Source organism: Malus domestica, chromosome 07 (assembly GCF_042453785.1).
Source record: "Malus domestica chromosome 07, GDT2T_hap1".
NCBI lineage: Eukaryota > Viridiplantae > Streptophyta > Magnoliopsida > Rosales > Rosaceae > Malus > Malus domestica.
This window is the reverse complement of record NC_091667.1, coordinates 4332693-4353634: the sequence shown is the minus strand read 5'-3', so window position 1 is coordinate 4353634 and position 20942 is coordinate 4332693. Positions and strand designations below refer to the sequence as shown.

The 20942-nt window shown below is 39.8% G+C and overlaps 1 protein-coding gene across 1 annotated transcript; it reads left to right on the top strand.

Annotated features, from left to right (window-relative positions):
• The first annotated feature begins 5043 nt into the window (after positions 1 to 5043).
• LOC108171683 (cation/H(+) antiporter 15-like) lies at positions 5044 to 20703 on the top strand. Its single transcript, XM_017328143.3, has 5 exons — positions 5044 to 5097; positions 6118 to 6193; positions 6235 to 6320; positions 17934 to 18968; positions 19506 to 20703. Exons 1-5 carry the CDS (start codon positions 5044 to 5046, stop codon positions 20685 to 20687), a joined length of 2433 nt encoding a protein of 810 aa, XP_017183632.3. The 3' UTR covers positions 20688 to 20703.
• The last annotated feature ends 239 nt before the right edge of the window (positions 20704 to 20942 follow it).

The following is a 20942-nucleotide window of genomic DNA, read 5'->3' as shown; positions in this document are numbered from 1 at the left end:
ATGTTGCAAACTGTACCCAAAAATTACACAAGGCTAACTTTTTGGATCAAGTTTCGAGTGAACATAAGGTTTTAACCAGGGAAAGCACTTGCAACCAAATATTTTGAGTGTATGATAATCTGGAGATTTAGGAAATAGAGATTCCTAGGGAGAACACTTTAAGGCAGTGGGAAGCTGATTAATCAAATATATAGCTGTAGCAAAGGTATCAATCCAAAATTCATGGGGAACTTTAGAGGCAGCAAGAAGGGTTCTTGCGGTCTCAACGATGTGCCTGTGCTTCCTTTTAGCACAACCATTCTGTTCTGGGGTGTGGGGACAGGTAAATTGATGTATGATACCATGTGTTTTCAAGAAACTGGAGAATTGAGTACTAGTAAATTCCCCACCAGAATCGGATCGCAGAGTCACAATCTTAATGCACAGAAGATTCTCAACCATAAATTTGAATTGAGTAAACACAATGAAAGCTTCATACTTGTATTTAAGTGGAAAGAACCAACAATATTTGGAGAAATCATCAACAAAAATGATATAGTATCGGAAACCTTGAACATAACTAACTGGTGATGGTCCCCATATATCAGTATGTAAAAGCTCCAAAGGCTTGCTTGATGAATAAGAAACAGAAGGAAATGGTAATTTTGAACATTTTCCTATCACACAACTGGAACACAAAGACTGATAGGAACTATCAGTGAAAGAAATACAAGAAGTTGAAGCAATCTTATTCATTATTCTAGATGAAGGATGGCCTAATCTTTGATGCCATATATCCTGAGATGCCTTGGATGTTGCTGCAAAAGCATGTTGAGTACCAGCAGAAGAAATTGTAGTAAGAAAGGGATAGAATCCATCGTGTACAGGTCCGTTAAAAAGCACATTCTCCGAAGAAAGGTCCTTCACAAGAAAGTGGAAAGGATACAGATGAACTGAGCATTGATTATCAAGAATGAATTTGTTGGCAGAAAGTAAATCCTGCTTTAATGCAAGAACATGTAAAACATTCTTAAGATCAAAGCAGTGAGTATTAGTAGAGACACGAGAAGAGCCAAGATGAAGATTAGGCAAACCTTTGCCATCGCCAATGTAGACCTGTTCAAGACCAGAGTAGGATTCAGGATTTTGCAGTTTTGCATAGGAGTTTGTCATGTGAGAAGAAGCTCCAGAGTCAAGCAACCAGGTGTGTTGAGATTGAGAGGTAGTAGCACAGAAAGCAGATTGGGATGGAGCACCAAAATTAGGGTTGAGGTGCTGAGAACACTCCATAGCTTCATGGTCAAATTGCTTGCAAATTTGACAAGTCAGTCTTCTGCCATAAGTAAAGGAATTTGAGTTGTTGTTGAATATGAAGCCACGATTCTGAGAATACTGCTGATTATTAGGCCTGGTGTAGTGATTACGTGGATTGTAACCCCTGAAATTTCCTCGATTCTGCGAATTTTGGAGATGCGAGCCACGACCTTGATTGGAAGAAAAATTGGAGGAACTCTGAGCAATGTAAGCCTGAGAATTAGGAGGATCAGTAGGTGTAGGCAAAATACCAGTATAAGTATTGAAGGCTTAGATTGGTGCAGAGGAAAATTTCTTCCGATTTTTTATCTGAATTTCTTTGCTCAACAAAAGACCGTGTAATTCATCAAGAGTTGTAGAACCGACTCGGAATTGAACAACATCAACAAATGAGTCAAATTCATGAGGTAAACCATGAAGTGTGATAGAGATTAACTCAGAATCATCAACCGAAGCACCAGCGCTGGCCAAAGCGTCAGCAATATCTTCAATCCGTTGAAGAAACAAGGTGGCGGAGGACTCGCCTTTGGTAATGGTGCGAAGTCGAGATCGGAGCTCATGAATGTGAGAGTGCGACACCGTCGCAAGTCTTGATTCAAGTGTTGGAAATGTGCCCTAAAGCCAATCATATGATGATACTTTACGGACATTTCACATGTTAAACTAATCTAGTTTTACATATAAAGGGCAAAGATTATTGTTTGAGCCGTCTCATATAAATGTTATATGCTTAAACGATAAAGTCCAAGGAATATGTGATTGGGAGAATGTAATCTAATGAAGTTAGATTCATGAGACCATTCTTTCGTAGACACATCCTAAATGTTCCTGATCATAGGATTGTCAATTGGGCATTGACAGTCCGTAAAGATCGGTACGTACTATGTCTTCTCTCAGGGAGAGTGATTAGTCTCGAGTCATTGGTATGTGTGACATCAAGACAAGTATGTAGGTGCTCAATAGAGAATGAGTACACTGAACGTGATCAACGAAGAGTTCTCATATTCCATGTCACATAAGAACTCATGGTTGGGATAATGCAAAGCAGTCCTTTGACCTGAGGCATCACAGTTGTCTTGTGGTTAAGTCATTGATCTTTGATTATGTCAAAGTCACCCCCTCGGGGTGTCCACGGCATCGTTGGGGTTAAGCCACTTAGCTATGGAGACAAGTGAATGCGCAACAAGGGATCTCTAACCTTCAAACAGTTGAGGGAGAATACTCTATGATATGATTTGGAATCTCTGGCCAGAGTATGAATGAGATTAGGGAATGCGTTCCAAATCACATTCAAGGAAATCATATAAGCAAACGATTCACATTGGATAGTAGACATGAGTAAATAAACTATCATACCAAACAATGTGGTCAAGAGTATTAGATTAGAGAAAGACCGTATTGCATTTGTAATCCCGAACTGAATAGGTTCTCTATCCTCTTCTGATTAGCTTGGGTAACCATGATATGCTGCTAGGTGTCACTCATGGTTTGTGGAAGCCCTAAACGTGTGTAATCACTAAAGGGAGAATTGAAAATAGTTTCAATTCACAATCGATGTAAAATGGTTTTAATCGCCCACTACCTCGCTAAAAGGAACCTAATGGATCGCACACCATAAAAGGTGGAGATTGAAGATTAAACGGAGATGAGTAAGAATGATTAAATGGTTTAATCATTTATTTATGGCAAGGATTAATTAATATGTTAATTAATCAAACGAATAAGTTCGTTAAAGACCTCGGGATAGTTTTGGACCTTAAGGCCCAATGGGCTTCGAACGTCAAGCCCATTGACTTAAGTTGTATGACAACTTAATGAATAAAGATTCACAAAGGCCCAAAAGCCCAAAAATCCCAAGGTAGGCCGGCCATGTATGATGAATTAGGGTTTTGGTTTTTTAGGTCACTTATTTGAAGGGACTATATAAAGGACTTTATAGCCAAATATTCATTATGTGATTAAGGGTTTATTTTGGGGGAAAATTGGTGAGAATTGTCTCTCCATTTTCTCTCTAAAGAGGCCAACACCTTGGAGGGTACATCTAGCAATCCTACTACTCCAAGGTCACTCATTTCTTCTACAATCAAACCTTGGTGAAGAGACTTAGAGGTTCCCTATTTTGGGAACTTGGAGAAACCTAATTTTCCATCCAAATCCATGGATCTAAGAAGCAAGGAATGAAGGCCCTATCTCTTTGGGTGATTAGCCTTTGCTTATGCAAAGAGGAATCTACAAAGGTAATAATTTCAACTTACTTTGTTTTGAGTTGATTATTGGTTCACCAATCTACTAGGCTTTGAATTTCATGGTAATGTTTTGTTTTTGAGTGCATACAAGCATGATTCCGCCTTTAATTGTTAATTGCATGCTATATGATGTTGCTCAAATGAACATGTTTTTCAAAATAAATCCTTCACATCAAGTTTAGACCAGAGCTCGCGAGAAGAATTGACATCAATAGTATAAGGAATCAATGAATCAGAAAGAGTCGAATTTATCTAGATTAGGATATTCTGATCATTTTCATACCAAGAAACAAAATCAGGATTCAAGGTAAAAGTACGATTTCCAGAGGAATTGCAGAGATACTTCGGCGGAGCCACCTGAGATCCATTGACAATGCCGGTGAGATTATAGCACCGGAAGATCGAAGCAAATAGCGCATTCCAGGTGAGATAGTTGGTGGTAGTGAGCTTAATCGGCACCATTGAACCAATATTCTGGATGGTAATGGAAGAAGGTGATGAAGAAACGGCTGGAGAAGGAGGAGAAAGAGAGACATTATCAGAGGAAGGAGATGCAAACGCTGCCATTGATGACGATTAGGGTTACAATTTGGGAAAGAAAGAGGCGGTGCGAAAGTAGTTTAGGGAAAAGATCGAGAGAGAGTCGTGAGACAGATGGTGAGAGATACCATGATAGAAAACTTATGATTGTATTTCTTTTTTAATCAATAAGATTACAATAGATGGTTATATATACAACCAATAAACTTATGAAAAATGACATCTCCCCTAACTAATCTACAGCTCATGAAAACTAGCCATATAAGAAAAGTATCTTCTAAGTTTTATCTTTTACAATATTAGCCTTAATAAATAGAACCCGGTTTAACAATGAGACTAAAGGTATCGTCATATTCAAGCTCAGCTTGTTGATTGAACTCCTTGGCGACAAGACAAGCCTTGTTGAGCTTACTGGAGCTGTCGGCCTAGCGTTTAACGAGAGTCCATAGTTGATTATGAAGAAGTGCATCATATTCCTCTTCCATCGCTTGCTGCCATTTGCATACTTGAGTGTACCTGGTGGGTTTTCAATGGACAGAGGATATTCAAGTGTAACTATTAATTCATGAGTAATTTCATAATAATCACGCGTTTTAATCAAGAGCATTATGCTAAGCTACTTTAATTTAGCTGATTTTTTTTTTTTAACATGGAGAATATTTGAAGGAGATTCATATCATGAAATCACATAGTGAAGTGTGTATAAAAGAGAGGTTGATTTGTGCCTTATAAATTACATAGTGGTATTCTGTGTTTGAAATTATTTTAAGGAGCTGTTATTAAATTTACAAAAAAAAAAAAAAAAAAATCATTTTGTACGTCTTGAAGTGATATATCTCGATCGCTTACTAATATGAATTTTCTGGCTGGAATGACAACAAGTACGAGTAATTGGGGTAAATATAAACCAGCTATAAATGCATTACATGTGATATAGTGTTGAGGAGTTGGTGTGCCATAAGACATGGCAGTGGTGATAATGAAAGTGCATTTTGTATTTGGAAATGCTTTTCGGACAGTAACTATGATGTTGTTAAGCTTGAATTTCAGTTCCTTATTGATTTCAATAGATTATCTTTCCACTTGTCTTACGTTCTATTAGGAGTGTTATTCGAGTTTTGACATTATTACATCATGTTGCTAATAGAGCTTGGTATTGTTCCATGAGCGGTTTTGAGGCACTACACACTCCCGCATTAGGCTTTGACCATGTCGCGCAAACGCTTATGACATTCTTGTTGCATGCTTGGCATGTCGCTCAAGGCACACTTCTCTGTCATGTGCTGCCTCCATTAACTATGACACTTCACATTGCATGTTAGGCCTCGCTGTCTTTGCCATGCCTTGCTTCGCACTCGTTAGCCCTCACTGGTTGTTGTTGACATAAACAATGTTGATGCACAAAATTAGTTGGGACTTTGGTACAACAGAAAATGTTAAGTTTGTGACCTTCGCTATATTGCTCCGGTCACTAGCGTGGATAAGTATGTAAATGGATAGAGACAGGGAAGCAAACACAAGATGTACGTGGTTCACCCAGATTGGCTACGTCCACGGAGTAGAGGAGTTCTCATTAATTGTGAAGGGTTTACACAAGTACATAGGTTCAAGCTCTCTTTTAGTGAGTACAAGTGAATGATTTAGTACAAATGATATTCGAAAATATTATGGGAGAATGATTTCCTTTTATAGAAGAGAGTTTCTAGCTTTGTTTTGACATTGACACGTGTCGTGTTGTGATTGGCTTCTGATGTTGACATGTGTCGCGCTATGATTGGCTTCTGATGTCGACACGTGTCGCGCTGTGATTGGCCTCCTGGTTAGAGGGAAACTCTTCTAGGTCCTTGACGGTATAACGTTGACCAGTGCTAAGTAGTTTCAGGATTGGTCAAGTATGGTACAAACAGTGCTTCCCTAGGTTCCTGAGTGAGGGAAGCTCATCAGTTGGAGACTTGCAAGATCCAAGCCACTGAGTAATTACGAAACTTCTTAGTACTAAAATGTGGTATCGTTTTCACTTGCCTTATCTGTCTTATAGGTAGATGTGGCATCTTCTATGGAAGTATTTTTCCTCTACCCAGTGGTGGTATCTTTAACCGGTAGAGATGCACAAGGTAATGTATCAATTTCACTTGAAGCTTACTTGTAGTTTCAGGCTTGGTCAAGCGCAATACAAACCATGTAGTAGGAGTCCCCCAAGTTGCCGAGCTAGGAGATCTGCCAAAAGAGGTGACATATAAGGTAAGCAATCAGAGCTCCCAGCAATTAGTCCCAGATCAGAAGTTTGATTTCGAGTTCTGGCTGATTGTTCTCATTCTCCCTATCTTGCAGGCAGCAGGAATGACAAAAAAAGAAAAAGGAGAAGAGATAATATGAGATACTTTTGTTTTTGAAGAAGTAACTTTCCACATGCTTATTCTTGAACTGGACTAGAGGGTTTTCTGATTTCCTCCAGAGTATAAAGCCGACTCAAGAATTTAAGGGTCAAAACAAATCCATCAAATCAAGAGTGCGCTCGACCTTGATGATATGGGATACTTTTGCTGTTGACAAAGTAATAGTTGAATCGACACGTGTTCTGTTGCGCTTGTCTCCACATGCTTCCTTGTATCCTTCTCACTTGCCCTATTTGTTCCTCAGGCAGATGTGGTATCTTTTCTGGAAGCATAAGATGTTGAAGATGAGTACTCGAGAGTAATGCCAGATAAGTAATCAGGCAAGAAGTTCCAGGTAGTCAGTTCCTGACTGGAAGCTTGATTCCAAGTGTTGACTAATTGCTTTTTTTCTCATTGTTTTGTAGGTAAGAACAAGGCCAAAGGAAAAGATAGGGGAAAAACATGATATGAGATACTCTTACTTTTAACCCTGATGATATAAGATACTCTTACTCTGGTATGGCTTGTTTGCAAAGGTATTATCGGGGGGGGGGGGGGGGAAAGAAGCTGAGTATTTCGAGAGAATCTGCTGAGAGTGCCCTCTCAGACGTGAAGAAAAGTTGAGCATTTTTTTTATTTGCAGGTTTGCCTGGTTGTTGAGGATGAAGGTCGATATATATAAGAATTGTCCCAACAGCGAGTGGTAACACTGTTCCTTTACCCTTCTCAATCATAGCAATGTAGTGGGAGCTGCAAGATTCACTTGTTTTAGCTTTGTCAGAGCACTTTGAAAAAGTGGTCTGTGGTATCTGGAAAACTGATGTTGCGTGTGAAGATTGCAGACAAGCTTTATCCAAGGAAATCTGGCTCTCAAAGTTCGGAGAGCGGTGCCTCTTCGGTTTTCGAACAAACAATACTGTTGGGGATCTAGCTCTCAAGATTCGGAGAGCATTGCCTCTTCGATTTTTGAAGAAGCAATCCTATTGGGGATCTGGCTCTTGAGGTTTAGAGAGTGGTGCCTCTTTGATTTTTGAGAAAGTGATCCTGGTAGGAGTCTGGCACTCGAGATTCGGATAACGGTGCCTCTTCGATTTTTGAGAAAGTAACCTTGGTGGGAGTCTGGCTCTCGAGATTTGGATAGCAATATGATGCGAATTTTTACTTAACACACAAATTAAACACTCTTGTATCAATTGTAGTAAATAATGTAAGTAGGAATCGTTCTGGACCGGTGATTAAGAGGGTTTGCTAATAACCTCTAAACTGACTTAAAAACATATAAACAAAGTTAAAAACACTAAACTAGACTCAAAGAATTCAAAACAAACTCAAAGAACTCAAAACAAGCTAAAAACACTCAAATCTGCTTAAAAACACAAACTGGGCAGATTTGGACTCTAAACACACTTTTGGACGAAATTTGGTTTCAACTTGGTTTGAAATACTTAAAAGCACAAACTAAATCAGTTTCTAACTAATATGACTCAACAAGGTAAATGGGGTTTTGGTTTTGATGAATTTGAAAACAAAACAAGTAAATTAAAGAACTAATAAAATCTGCACGAATTTGAGTAAATTGAATGGATGGAAGGCTAGCTAGGAGGTTCTTCTCCACACATGACACACTTGCAAACAAAACAATTTCCAGTTGCTTTTTAATAAACTACGAATTTTCAACGCCCCAGATTAATTGTGAATTGCACTAATTAACCCTCAGATTTTCCTAATTTCATTGAATTGGATGATTGCATACAACAACCCAAAGCATTCCCCACAGGTTCCCTACATGAATTGCATAATAGAGATATAAGCAAGAATCATTAAGTTCTATGAAAATCATAAGCATTGACGAAACACTTGTAACTATGAATTTCATGAAACTTATGCCAAGAATTTATTTAACACGGTTGTGACGAGCAACCTTCACTACTTGTGAATATAAGTTCATAACGATTAGGTGAAACTCCCTTATATTGTAGCATCAGATTTATGCATGAAAATTAAGTGTGCACTCTCAACCAACACACATAAATTAGTTTTAATTCAAATGGATAAGTAGATTGAATTCACAACTTATGAATCACAACTGAAAGTAATCAAATCATATTGCAAGCATGAATATGGTTTCGAATTCCCCCCTAGCTAAGGGGGGTTTAGTTCCTCATACTCACAAAGTAAAGATAAACAAATTTAGACATCGAAAAAAAAGAATGAAAACACCTAAAAACGCTCCAACAATCCAACTTGAATGGCAAACACGTCCAAGGGTTGTCCTTCTTCTCTTTGTTGTGGCACAAGGTATGGTTTGATGGATGCATATGGATATATGGAAGGGAATGGTTGAATGTGTTTAGGTTGGATGGAGGTCACGACAAGGAAAGGGAAATGAAGGTGCATGGAATTGTGTTTTTGTTGTGGGAATGTGTAGAATGGTTAAGAAGAAAAGACTCTGCCTTGCGGCAGAATGTGTCTTCCTCCCTTCTCCCTAAACTGTCCCCCCAAATATGTCTTTGGATGGATATATTTATAGGCTAGGGAGATGATGTAGTGGGTGGTGGTAATGAGTGGATGTAGTGGTAGGTGAATGTGTTGGGTGGTTGAAATGAGTGGATGTGTTGGGTGAAATGAGTGGATGTAGTGTTAGGTGAAATGAGTGGATGTGTTGAGTGAAATGAGTGGATGTAGTGGTAGGTGAATGTGTTGGGTGGTTGTAATGAGTAGTTGTGTTGGGTGAAATGAGTGGATGTAGTGGTAGGGAATGGATGTGTTGGGTGAAATGAGTGGATGTAGTGGTAGGTGAATGTGTTGGATGGTTGTAATGAGTGGATGTGTTGGGTGAAATGAGTGTGCTAAAATGGTTATTTATAGGGAGAGAATGATGCACAAACTTCAAATTTCGTCCATTCCTTTTGCTCCAAGCATATGTTATCCATTCCATGCCCAAAAATGCTCCAAAATGCACTTCTTTCCCACATTAACCCTTTGGACCTACAAACACACGAAAATAGCTTAAAATACTAAAATAACTACGAATTAACAACATAAATGCCAAGAAACAAGCTAACTAAGTCACATAAATATGCTCCTATCACGGTGCCTCTTCAATTTTTGAGAAAGCAATCTTGGTGAGAGTCTGGCTCTCGAGATTCAGGGTGTGGTGCCTTTTCGATTTTTGAGAAAGTAATCCTATTGGGAGTGTTTTCTCGATGTGAGTATAGGTTGGGCATTTTTTCCAATCTGCCTTGCCACGGAGCACGGAGGTTGACACACATAGGGACTTTCCAGTTATCAAGCAGTAGTGCTATTCATTTACCCTTGTGGGTAATAGTAGGGTAACTGGACCTTCAAAATTTATGTGTCTAAACTTTGTCAGAGATCTTTGGCAAAGTTATCCGTGGTACCCGATGAGCTGATGTTGCGTGTTGGGATTGTCGACATATTTTACTCAGGAAAATCTGCTTCTCGAAATCCGGAGAGTGGTGTCTCTTCGATTTTTGAACCAACAGCCTTGTTACCCTTTCTTTTATAGGGGCACCAATTATGCGTAAGAAGTACGTTTAGAGAGTTATTGTTTACAAGAATTTTCCCCTTATTTTTGTACTTCAGAGATTTATTGCACCTCATTTCTCCTTCATCATTTCTGAGAATGTCTGGCCCATCCGACCGTCGTTTTGACTTGAACTTTGGTGAAGAGGTAGACATGCTTTCTCAAGACAAGATATAACGCCCATCCTTCTTATCCCATATTGGTCTTCTTACCGTTGGAAACTCTATGACGAAGAATGATATGACCGCTACGATGGTGGCCAAGAACCTTTTCACTCCCAAAGATAATGGACTATTTTCCAAACGGTCTGATGAGTTGGCTGTTAAGGATTATCTGGCTCTCAGTGTTCAGTGTGTAGGTTCTGTGTCTAATATGGCGTAACGCCTATTTTCTCGAACCCGCCAAGTTGAATCATTGGCGGTTGAAGTGATAAGTCTCAAACAGGAGATCAGAGGGCTCAAGCATGAGAATAAACAGTTACACATGCTCGCATATGACTATGCTACAAACATGAAGAGGAAGCTCGACCAGCTGCAGGAATCTGATGGTCAGATTTTACTTGATCATCAGAGGTTTGTGGGTTTGTTCCAAAGGCATTTATTGCCTTCGTCTTCTAGGGCTGTACCGCGTAATGAAGCTCCAAATGATCAACTTTCGGTGCCTCTTCCTTCTGGGGTTCTGCCTAGTACTGAGGCTCCGAATAATCACCTTTCGGTGCCTCCTCTTTTTGGGGCTCTGCCGACTGCTGAGACTTCTCCTGAGCAACCTTTGTGAAAGCTCCCTTTTGTTTGTTTATTTTGACTCATGTATATGTACATATTTGTAACTTATCGAAGATATCAATAAATAAGCTTTGCTTCATTTCAACGTATTGTGTTAAATACACCAAGGCATTTTTCACTAAGTTCTTTGAATATTTTCTTTTGTTGAAGCTTGTATGTTGAAGCTTTATGAGTGAAGCATGTATGTTGAGGTAGTGCTCCCTTAATTTTCCGAGTGAGAAAAACTTCTCGGTTGGAGACTTGAAAAATCCAAGTCACTGAGTGGTCGTGAGACTTCCAAGTATCAAGGTGCAGTAGCATATGGTAGGAGTCCCCAAAGTCTCCGGTCGAGGGAGTTGACGAATGAGGCATTTCCTTTCTAAGTGGTAGCCTAAAACTCCTCATTAATATATATATGTTATGAAAGTTGTTATGCCCAAAGAAAAGGAGGCCTAGGCAATTTTTTTTTCTTTTTTCTTTTTTCTTTTTCGAATTTCCAAATATATATATATATATATATATATATTTAAGCTCTGTAGGTGAAACTTTGGTGTTGAAGCTTTATAGGTTAAGCTTTGTGGTTGAAGCTTTGTTGGGTACCATGAATTGAATTTGCTTCACACTATATTGATCAAGATAGTGTGAAGCTTTTGTAGGTGAAACTTTTGTGTTGAAGCTTTGTAGGTAAAGCTTTTGTAGGTAAAGCTTTTGTGGGTGAAGCTTTTGTGGTGGGTGAAGCTTTTGTTGGTTAAGCTTTTATGGGTGAAGCTTTTGTGGGTGAAGCTTTTGTTAGTGAAGCTTTTATGGGTAAAGCTTTTGTAGGTGAAGCTTTTGTGGTGGGTGAAGCTTTTGTGGGTGAAGCTTTTGTTGGTGAAGCTTTTATGGGTGAAGCTATTGTGGGTGAAGGTATTATGGGTGAAGCTTTTGTGTTGAAGCTTTGTAGGTGAAGCTTTGGAGTTGAAGCTTTGTAAGTGAAGCTTTTGTGTTGAAGCTTTGTATGTGAAGCTTTGGAGTTGAAGCTTTGTAGGTGAAGCGTTGGAGTTGAAGCTTTTGTTGGGTACCATGAATTGATCACACTATCTTGATCAAGATAGTGTGAAGCTTTTGAGAATTTGTAGTTGTCCTCCATTGATGATGCTTTTGTGGTGAAACTTTGTTGGATACCATGAATTGATTTTGCTTCACACTACTTGATCAAGATAGTCTGAAACTTTTGAGAATTTGTAGTTGTCCTCCATTGATGAAGCTTTGTTGAATTTCCTTTTTTTTTCTTTTTTTTGGAAAACTAGAAATTTGAAAATGTGGGAGAAACAATATATACAAATTTTACTTCCACATTGTTGAGCAAGAGATTGTGATGCAAGCCACACCTTGTAGTAGTTCAAGGTTTGGATGAACCATATAAATTGAATTTCCTTCGAACAGTCTTGATCAAGAGTGTGTGTAGCTTTCTATGAGTTGTAGTTGCCCTTTATTGATGAAGCTTTTGTTGACACCATAAATTAGTTTTGCTTCACACTGTCTTGATCAAGAGTGCGTGAAGCTTTTGAGAATTGTGGTTGCCATCCATTGATGAAGCTCTTGTTGGCACCATAAATTGGTTTTGCTTCACATTGTCTTGATCAAGAGTGTGTGAAGCTTTTGAGAATTTTGGTTGAACTTCTTTGATGAAGCTCTTGTTGGCACCATAAATTAGTTTTGCTTCACACTGTCTTGATCAAGAGTGTGTGAAGATTTCTACGAGTTCCAGTGTTTGCATTGTTACAGAGGAGAAATGTCTGAAGCAGATGCAAGATGGCTGAATAGCTTGATCTTTGTATGCCATGCACTGAAGTTGTTGTTGGCTTGCAATAAGACTTGATGGTGACTATAACTTTTGTTGGGCATAAGTGCTCCCCTAGTTGAGTTGTGAAGCTTGAAGGTTTTTTATTATTTATGAATGTTAGGAGTTCACGCTTTTGAGTTTTTCAACTTCTGCCTTCATTGCTTCGTATCCTTCAGGGTCATAAGATCTTCGCTTTTGTCTCACCGGCTTGGTCTTGGGGTCAATACTCAAGCGATGACATATGATATCGGGAGAGATGCCTGGCATGTCCTCGTATGACCAGGCGAAGACCTCAATGTTCTCTTGCAAAAAAGAGATTAATGCCAACCGAATGGGTGGTGACAAGATAGTGCCAATCTTCACCATGCGATATGGATAATCTTTTGATATAGAAACCTTCTCCAGCTCTTCAGTGGGTTGTACTTGATGGGTGAAAGAGTCATCTCGAGGATCGTCGGGTTGACTGTTGCCACTGTGAAGATCCAAGTTGGCTTCGTCCGGGCTGGTCTTTATGACTTGGTCATGTATAGAAAAGGTTTCCTTGGGCACAGACAGGTGTTGTTGCTTGACCAAAGTGTTGTAACATGATCATGCACTAAGTTGATCTCCTCTGATGTAACCATTGTCATAGGGGGTTGGAAATTTCATCAACAACATATGTGTAGATACCATGGCCTTGAGATCATTGATGCCTGTGCGTCCAAAGATGACATTATATGCCGTTGGGCAATCAACTACTAGGAAGTTAGTGGTAATGGTAGCTATGTAAGGGCCTGTACCAATGGTGAAAGGTAAGTGTATGCTTCTTATAGGTTGCACGATATCACCGAAGAAGCTTATTAGAGGAGAAATCGAGCGATCGAGCAAGTGTTCAGCTACATTAAGTGCCCTGAAAGCTTCAACAAACATGATATTGACTGAATCCTCTGTGTCTACCAGGATTCGTCTTACTTCAAAGTTGGCTATGTGAGCCTGTACGATCAGTGGGTCGTTGTGAGGGTAGATGATACATCTTTCTTCCTCATGGTAGAAACATATTGGATCCCAGTTAGGCTTTTGATACTTGCCCCTCTGATGTCTTCCACGTGAAACACTTAGTGGCCAGGCCTTAAAGCTCGTTCGCTGTTTTTCATGGCCATAATGGAAGATTCAGATATAGGTGTGCCGCCGCTTATGGAATATATCACATTCACTTGGTGTTGGTTACGGTTATCTCTTGAAGGGTGAATGAGGAATCGATCAATTTTTCGTTCAAGCGCCAAAGCTTCAATATGATCATGAAAGGTGATACACTTCTTGCCGTCATGGCCGTTATGTTCGTGGTAGCAGCAAAACGTGCCTGTGTTCTTCGTGGGCTTGTAACCCGACTGCCTTGGCATTGGCTTCGGTATCAGGTGTGCTATGCTGGGGTAAATGGCCATGCATGTGGCGTTCAAAGGCGTGTATGTCTCATACCTCGGGGTAGGGCCTGTCCTGACACGTTCTTGGCCCACTGTGTTGATTGTTTGGGGGCGGGCATTATCGTGGCGATACCCTTGGTTATCATGATAGTGTCCCTTACTCCTTTTACTAAAATGAGACTGGTGAGGATGGAAGTCTTTCCTTTTGCCCTGAGATTGATATGTCTGTTGACTTGGCGAAGTATTAAGTAAGGCGGGAGGAGGCATCGCTATCGTTTGGAAGGTCGATGTCTTCTCATTTGGTTGGATTTGTCTTTCATTCCCTACTTGCTGATAAGGGGTGGCTGTGGGGGTTTCCCTTGATATGTCCTTGCCTCAGTGGAGGCATGGTTGTAAGCTTGTGCCATCACCTCAGAGTAAGTCTTCCAAGTGTTGGCATTGATCATGTACTTGAAGAAATAGTCACGTAGGCCTGCCGTGATGGCTTTGAGGGCAGTTTTGTCGTCTGCCTTGGCACAACGGGAATACTCATGGCTGAAGCGGCCAACATACATACATAATGACTTGTCTGGCTTCTGTCGAATAATGTACAAGTCATCCGCAGAGTGCAAGCGATCGGTCTGGAAAATGTGTTGAGAAACAAACAGTTTCCTCAATTCCTCAAATGAGTCTACCGTCTCAGGTGGAAGACAACAATACCAGTTTAGAGCTCCGCCAGAGAGGGTGGAGGGGAAGAGAAGATATCGCTCTTTGTCGGTGTGCATTCGGTATGCCATGGTGGACTTAAAGAAGTTAAGGTGTTTAATCGGGTCTTCCTTTCCAGTATAGAGTTGCAAGCCAAGCTTGTGTTTTGTCTTTGCTTGGAGATGGGTGTCGAGGATCTTCCTTGTAAGAGGGCCAGGCCTAGGTTGGTTCCAATCAGGTATCTCAGCTTGTCGTTCGACCTTTAACTTGTTTACTTCCTTAAAGAGCTGTAGGACAAGAAGGTCCTGAGTGGAGTCATGTACCACTGGAGCTTTCTTTCGTAAATCTTCATCTCCTCTTGGAAGTAGGAAGGCTTGATCAAGAGCATGTGATTTTTCCCTGGACTCATCGCACTGACTTCCAAGGTATGTCTGTTGGAAGATTTCTGAGTCCCCTATACCTTCGTGTTTCTCTAGAACTTGTTGTCCCTTCCCCAAATTGGTAGCCGGTCTGGGACATGGGAGGGGACCGAGTCTTTCAGAGACCCTTGGGTCATTGATCTTCGATCTTACATGGATGAGATTGTCTCGACGTTGCTTTAGGAAGTCTCGACAGTCATGAAAGACGGCTTTCGATCCTTCCACTTCTTCTGTAAGGAGGTGCCTTCCTCCACTCCTCCTGTTTCGGGTTGAAGTAGTTGGGTTGAGAGAAGTCTTATATTGGTCGCCATTTCGATGACGAGCTCGCTCCTCAACAGGAATACCTAGGTCGAGGGCAAATGACCCTCCGTGTTGAGGGCACCCAATTAATGGTTGACTTCCACAGGGGTGATGAGCTCGTGTGTTTTAGTATATCTAGCCTCATGGAGCATCTCGAAGACCTTCTCATACTGCTCTTGGAGGATCTCATTCTTCATCGCTATCTTGTTGTTCTGAGCCTTCAGCTCATCGACTTTAACCTGAAGAGCAAACTTCTTTTGTTCCTTTTTTCGTTGCTTCGCACTAGGTGCAAAAAGGGTGTCATTCTGTGTGCTGTGGCTTCCTTCGCTCCTCATGTTGGAAAGGGACGTCTGGTCAAAAGAGAGTGTACGAATGGTGGAAACCAGCTTAACAAAGCTGAAAAGAGTGGGAATAAGTGTCGTTCCCACAGACGGCACCAAATGTTGATGCACAAAATCAATGAGGACTTTGGTACAACAGAAAATGTTAAGTTTGTGACCTTCGCTAGATTGCTCCGATCACTAGTGTGGATAAGTATGTAAATGGATAGAGACAGAGAAGCAAACACAAGATGTATGTGGTTCACCCAGATTGGCTACGTCCACGGAGTAGAGGAGTTCTTATTAATTGTGAAGGGTTTACACAAGTACATAGGTTCAAGCTCTCCTTTAGTGAGTACAAGTGAATGATTTAGTACAAATGACATTCGGAAATATTGTGGGAGAATGATCTCCTTTTATAGAAGAGAGTTTCTAGCTTTGTTTTGACATTGACACTTGTCGTGTTATGATTGGCTTCTGATGTTGACATGTGTCGTGTTATGATTGGCTTCTGAAGTCGACACGTGTCGTGCTGTGATTGGCCTCCTGGTTGGAGGGAAACTCTTATGGGTCCTTGATGGTATAACGTTGACCGGTGTTTAGTAGTTTCGGGATTGATCAAGTATGGTACAAACAAACAATATATCCCTCCGTGCCTTATCTTCCTCCCGATGTTTAGTATAAGTCAATCAGTTTGCCAGGGTTAGTCATGTAACGGTCCTTTGGCAGTTAACAATTAATATAAAATACAAATCAATCAATTATTAAAAATCTGTTTACCATTTTTTCAGTTGGATGCCTGTTATGTTTTTCATCTCTTAAATGGAAGTGTTCGTAGTATAATTGAAAAAATAGAACAATATATCAAACTGTTTATGGTTAGTTCGGTCACTTGGGTACGTATATGAAGCCGTTGTACTGAATAAGACTAACAAATATCTCGTTACACATAATTAATGAAAAAAAAAGAGAAATAAAACCGTATAGAAGAGAGGAGCGAGGATGACCAATGATGTTCAACTATACAAAAAACGACCCAATAAAAACAACTATACTAGAAATGACTACGTAAATAGCCCAACAATTTTACAGCGTGCATTACGTACACCATAAACCACTTTATCAACCTTTAGTTTTCTTTGGGAGCCTTCCCTTTCCTCCATCCCTAGCCATTGCGACTTGCAAGAAAGTTTGTATTGTATATATATCACGGTTTCTCTCTGAGATGGGGGCCTTAATTTCTCTTTAGGTAAAGGCCACAGGGATTAGAGAAGTAAATACTAAATGGCTTTTAAGTTGAATGGGACAATTGGTGGGGAAGATTTTGTAATAACCAGTAACACAAAAAATTTAATTGAGGTATGCTTCAATAAAACGATATCCCCAACAGGACTATGGCGAGCACAGAACCCCTTCATGTCAGCTCTTTCAGTTCTTGTTATAAGACTGAGCATCGCGGTCTTCAGCACTCGTATTTTTATGCTTGTCTTCAAACCCTTGCACCAACCACGGATTATTGCTGAGATTCTTGTAAGTAGTACATCCTTCCTGATTCCTCTCTTGTTATTTTTTCCTTCACCTCGGTTGTTATTATTAAATTAAAACTTGCAAGTAGTGCATCCTTTTTACACTTTTTTTTTTTTTTGGAAAAGGGACTTTGACATATAAGCCCTTTATAAAATTTAACTCTCAAAACTTGTAGTCAACTTATACTTGCAAAATCCCAAAAAAAAAAATGATGTATCAAAATAGTTTTAATATTAGGACTTGATTGAGTCAATCAACATTATATGAATTTAAGGACAGATGAATCAAGGGAAATATTAGCAAGTGGTATTGATGTTAGTTGGAGAGCAAAATTGTTTTTATTAACTTAGTTGAAGAGGATAATTGTTGTTACTGATTCTTGTAATAATATAGTTGGTTGGAAACTAAAAAAAAAAAAATATTCAACCAATTATATTATGATACTTAGTATACAGAGCAATTGTTCGTGGCTCCACACAGTGAGGTGTGTATAAAAGAGTGGTCGATTTGTGTTATAAGGTTTAGAAATAAAATTCATTTTGCACGTCAAGAAGTGCCATTTCTCGCCTATATATGTTTTTATTTGGAGGCTTGCATGATGACTTTATCATGGAGATCCAATAATACATGGGCTTCTTCTTTTTTATTGCAAAATAATTGTTATTAGCATTGTGCATTACAAATCGAAATTTTCAGGGTGGAATGTCGACGAGTACGAGTAATTGGGGTAAAGTTGTACCAGCCGTATTTCCTTATAGTACCGTGAAGATTATCGAGACCATGGGAAACTTGGCCCTCGTTTATCACATGTTCCTGGTGGGTTTAGAGCTTGATTTAAAACCAATATTACGAGCTGGGAAGAAGGCTATTAGCATTGCGCTCGCCGGCATTATCTTTTCCGTCCTTGTTGGCTGGGCCTTATGTCGATATGTACTCCTCAAAGATTTTGCCGAACAAACAAAAGGCAATGGAGGAAAACTTCCTACTAAGGATGGCCCGTGGTTTTGGGGCGTTGCTCTTGCCACCACTAACTTCCCAGACCTTGCCCGAATCCTCGCAGACCTCAAACTTCTCTACTCTGATGTCGGAGGACTTGCGTTATCTGCCTCTGTTATCTCCGACTTATGCTCCTGGTTTCTTCTTCTGCTTGTAATGGCCATAGTCAACAGCTTCCAGACAGTTGCGGTGGGACTTACCTTGCTTTTTATAGGACTATGCGTTTTTGTAGTACATCCTCTTCTGTCATGGATTGTTAACCGAGTTCGCGAAAGAGCACAAGAGGATGGCGACTACAGTCAATTTGAATGCTTTGTTCTAGCTGGGGTTGTGCTTTGTGGGTACATTACCGATGCATGTGGATCCCATTCCATCGTAGGGTCTTTTATGTTTGGAGCTATCATGCCTAGAGGAGAGGTTTCAAACAATCTTAAAAAGAAGGTGGGAAGTTTTGTGCCTGGGATTCTAATGCCTCTCTACTTCTGTATCAATGGGGGAAGACTCAACTACGTGGATATTCTCAGTTCCATTTATCCATCGGAGAAAAAAACTGGGACGGATATATATCGCGTAGGGGGGGTTGTCATATTAGCTTTTGCAGCTAAGACTGTGAGCACTTTGGTTGCCGGCTTACTCAACAAAATGTCATTTCGGGATAGTTTGGCTCTTGGAGTGCTCATGAACACCAAGGGCTTATTTACACTTATCATACTCAACACTGGTCGGGACGTAAAGGTAATATATGATTTTGGGTAATGCTAGGGAGACTAAATTTGTAGACAAAGTTTTGGAAACTAAAGGACATGGAAGTTGATGATTAGTTTATTACTTAAACGTTAATAAACGTCCTCATTTCTATTGGTGACATATCATTTAGTTTGCAAATTTTTTCTTCAAATTTAGTCTCTTAAGCATTACCTCATGTATGCATGTGTGACTAGCTACGTTATGCAGATAAAACTATTGATTCATCTGTCCACTTTATCTTTTTTTTTTTTTTTTTTTTTAAATTAACTATTAAATTTTAATTTTTTTTTAAATTAAGAAGTGAAGTAGCGCTAAATAAAACATAAATTGCTGCCTGTGAAATGTTAATAAGAAAAATTATTTTGGAGATGTAACTTAGGTATTGCCTACTTCAAATTATTCCCTAAATTATTCATACATGACATTGATTTTTAGTACAACACGCACGTACGTATTGTTTTTGAATAATTTATGAACGAATGACTATTTAATATGTGGTATTTGTATATATATGTACACGTCCAGGCGTTGAACAAACAAACCTTCGGAGTAATGGTGTGGGCAATTTTGGTAATGACATTTGCAGTTGGCCCGCTTTTAGTCTTCCTATACAAGTCCAATGCCAGGCCTTTTGTGCGATACAAACAGAGAAACGTAGCAAGCGTAGGATCAAACGACGAGCTTCGAATCCTTGCATGTGCTCACAACTCACGCAATGTGTCAGGCATTATCAATCTCCTTGAGGCTTCTAATGCAACCAAAAACTCCCCTCTTCATGTTCTTGCTGTCCACCTTGTGGAACTAACCGGGCATGCTTCGGCGATGTTGGTAGTGCACGGTGCTTGTAAGACCAATGATGTACACTTTCCCTACAACTCGTCGTCCCCCTCAAGTGGCTTTGAAACATATGCCAAACATAGAGAAAATGTCACTGTGCAAACACTCACGGCAGTGTCTCAATACTCCACGATGCACCGGGACATATGCAACCTGGCCGAGGAGAACCGTGTTGCCATAATCATCATCCCGTTCCACAAGAAATCCACCATATTGGTTGGAGGAGTGACACCAGATCCAAACAACTCACATCTAAGGAGGCTCAACAACAACTTGATCGCAAATGCGCAGTGCTCTGTGGGTGTTCTTGTGGATCGAGGCCTTGGTGCATTCAACTACTCTTACCCTCAATGCCGCTATTCCATGCTCTTCTTTGGAGGGGTAGATGACCGCGAGGCATTAGCGTATGTCGGTCGGATGGCTGGACATCCCAAGGTTAACCTAACAGTCATATCGTTTAATATTATGAGTGAAAATGAAGCAAAAGCGTGCTCTAATGATAATGATGATCGTACTGATGGGTTTCTGAAGGCACTGGCAAGCATTGGGAGGGAAAAAAAACTGGACGAGTTGTTCTTGGATGAGTTTAGGCTGAGGTCAATGAATGATGCCTCCATAAAATTTGTAGAGAATTGGGTGACGAGTTGGGAACAAATTCTCTCGCTAATACAATCCACGGAAGGTGAATATGATATGTTCATAGTGGGTAGAAGACATGGAGAAATGCAAGAGGCCATCAGCACAACGTTGCTGGATGACGATGACTCTAATGACATTGGAGTTCTTGGAGATGCATTGGTATCTTCAACCTTCACAGCTAGTACATCCATTCTAATTGTGCAACAAGGTAGCCATTTGGATTATAAATGAGGGAGAAAATGGAATATCTTGGAATAGTTTGTGTTGGAGAATTAGGAAATAAAAAGGGGTACTTTGATCCAGATAAAAAAAAATTCTACTTTTCAACTTTAATTAAATTTCTTAATTTATCAATTTTTACTCAAATTTTTAATTTGAATATTTAAATGAAAAATTCTAACCACTTTCATGGAAAATAGTTAAAAGGCACTTTCATGGAAAATAGTTAAAAGGAAATTTATATGTCATCATATATGATACATATAC

What these genes read in the sequence shown, in the direction of transcription:
- LOC108171683 (XM_017328143.3), top strand. Translation starts at nt 5,044, where the DNA reads ATGGCAGTGGTGATAATGAAAGTGCATTTTGTATTTGGAAATGCTTTT. An exon ending in AACCGGTAGAGATGCACAAG is followed by an intron (nt 6,194 to 6,234) that starts GTAATGTATCAA and finishes TTGTAGTTTCAG; the next exon opens with GCTTGGTCAAGCGCAATACA. An exon ending in CAAAAGAGGTGACATATAAG is followed by an intron (nt 6,321 to 17,933) that starts GTAAGCAATCAG and finishes CGAAATTTTCAG; the next exon opens with GGTGGAATGTCGACGAGTAC.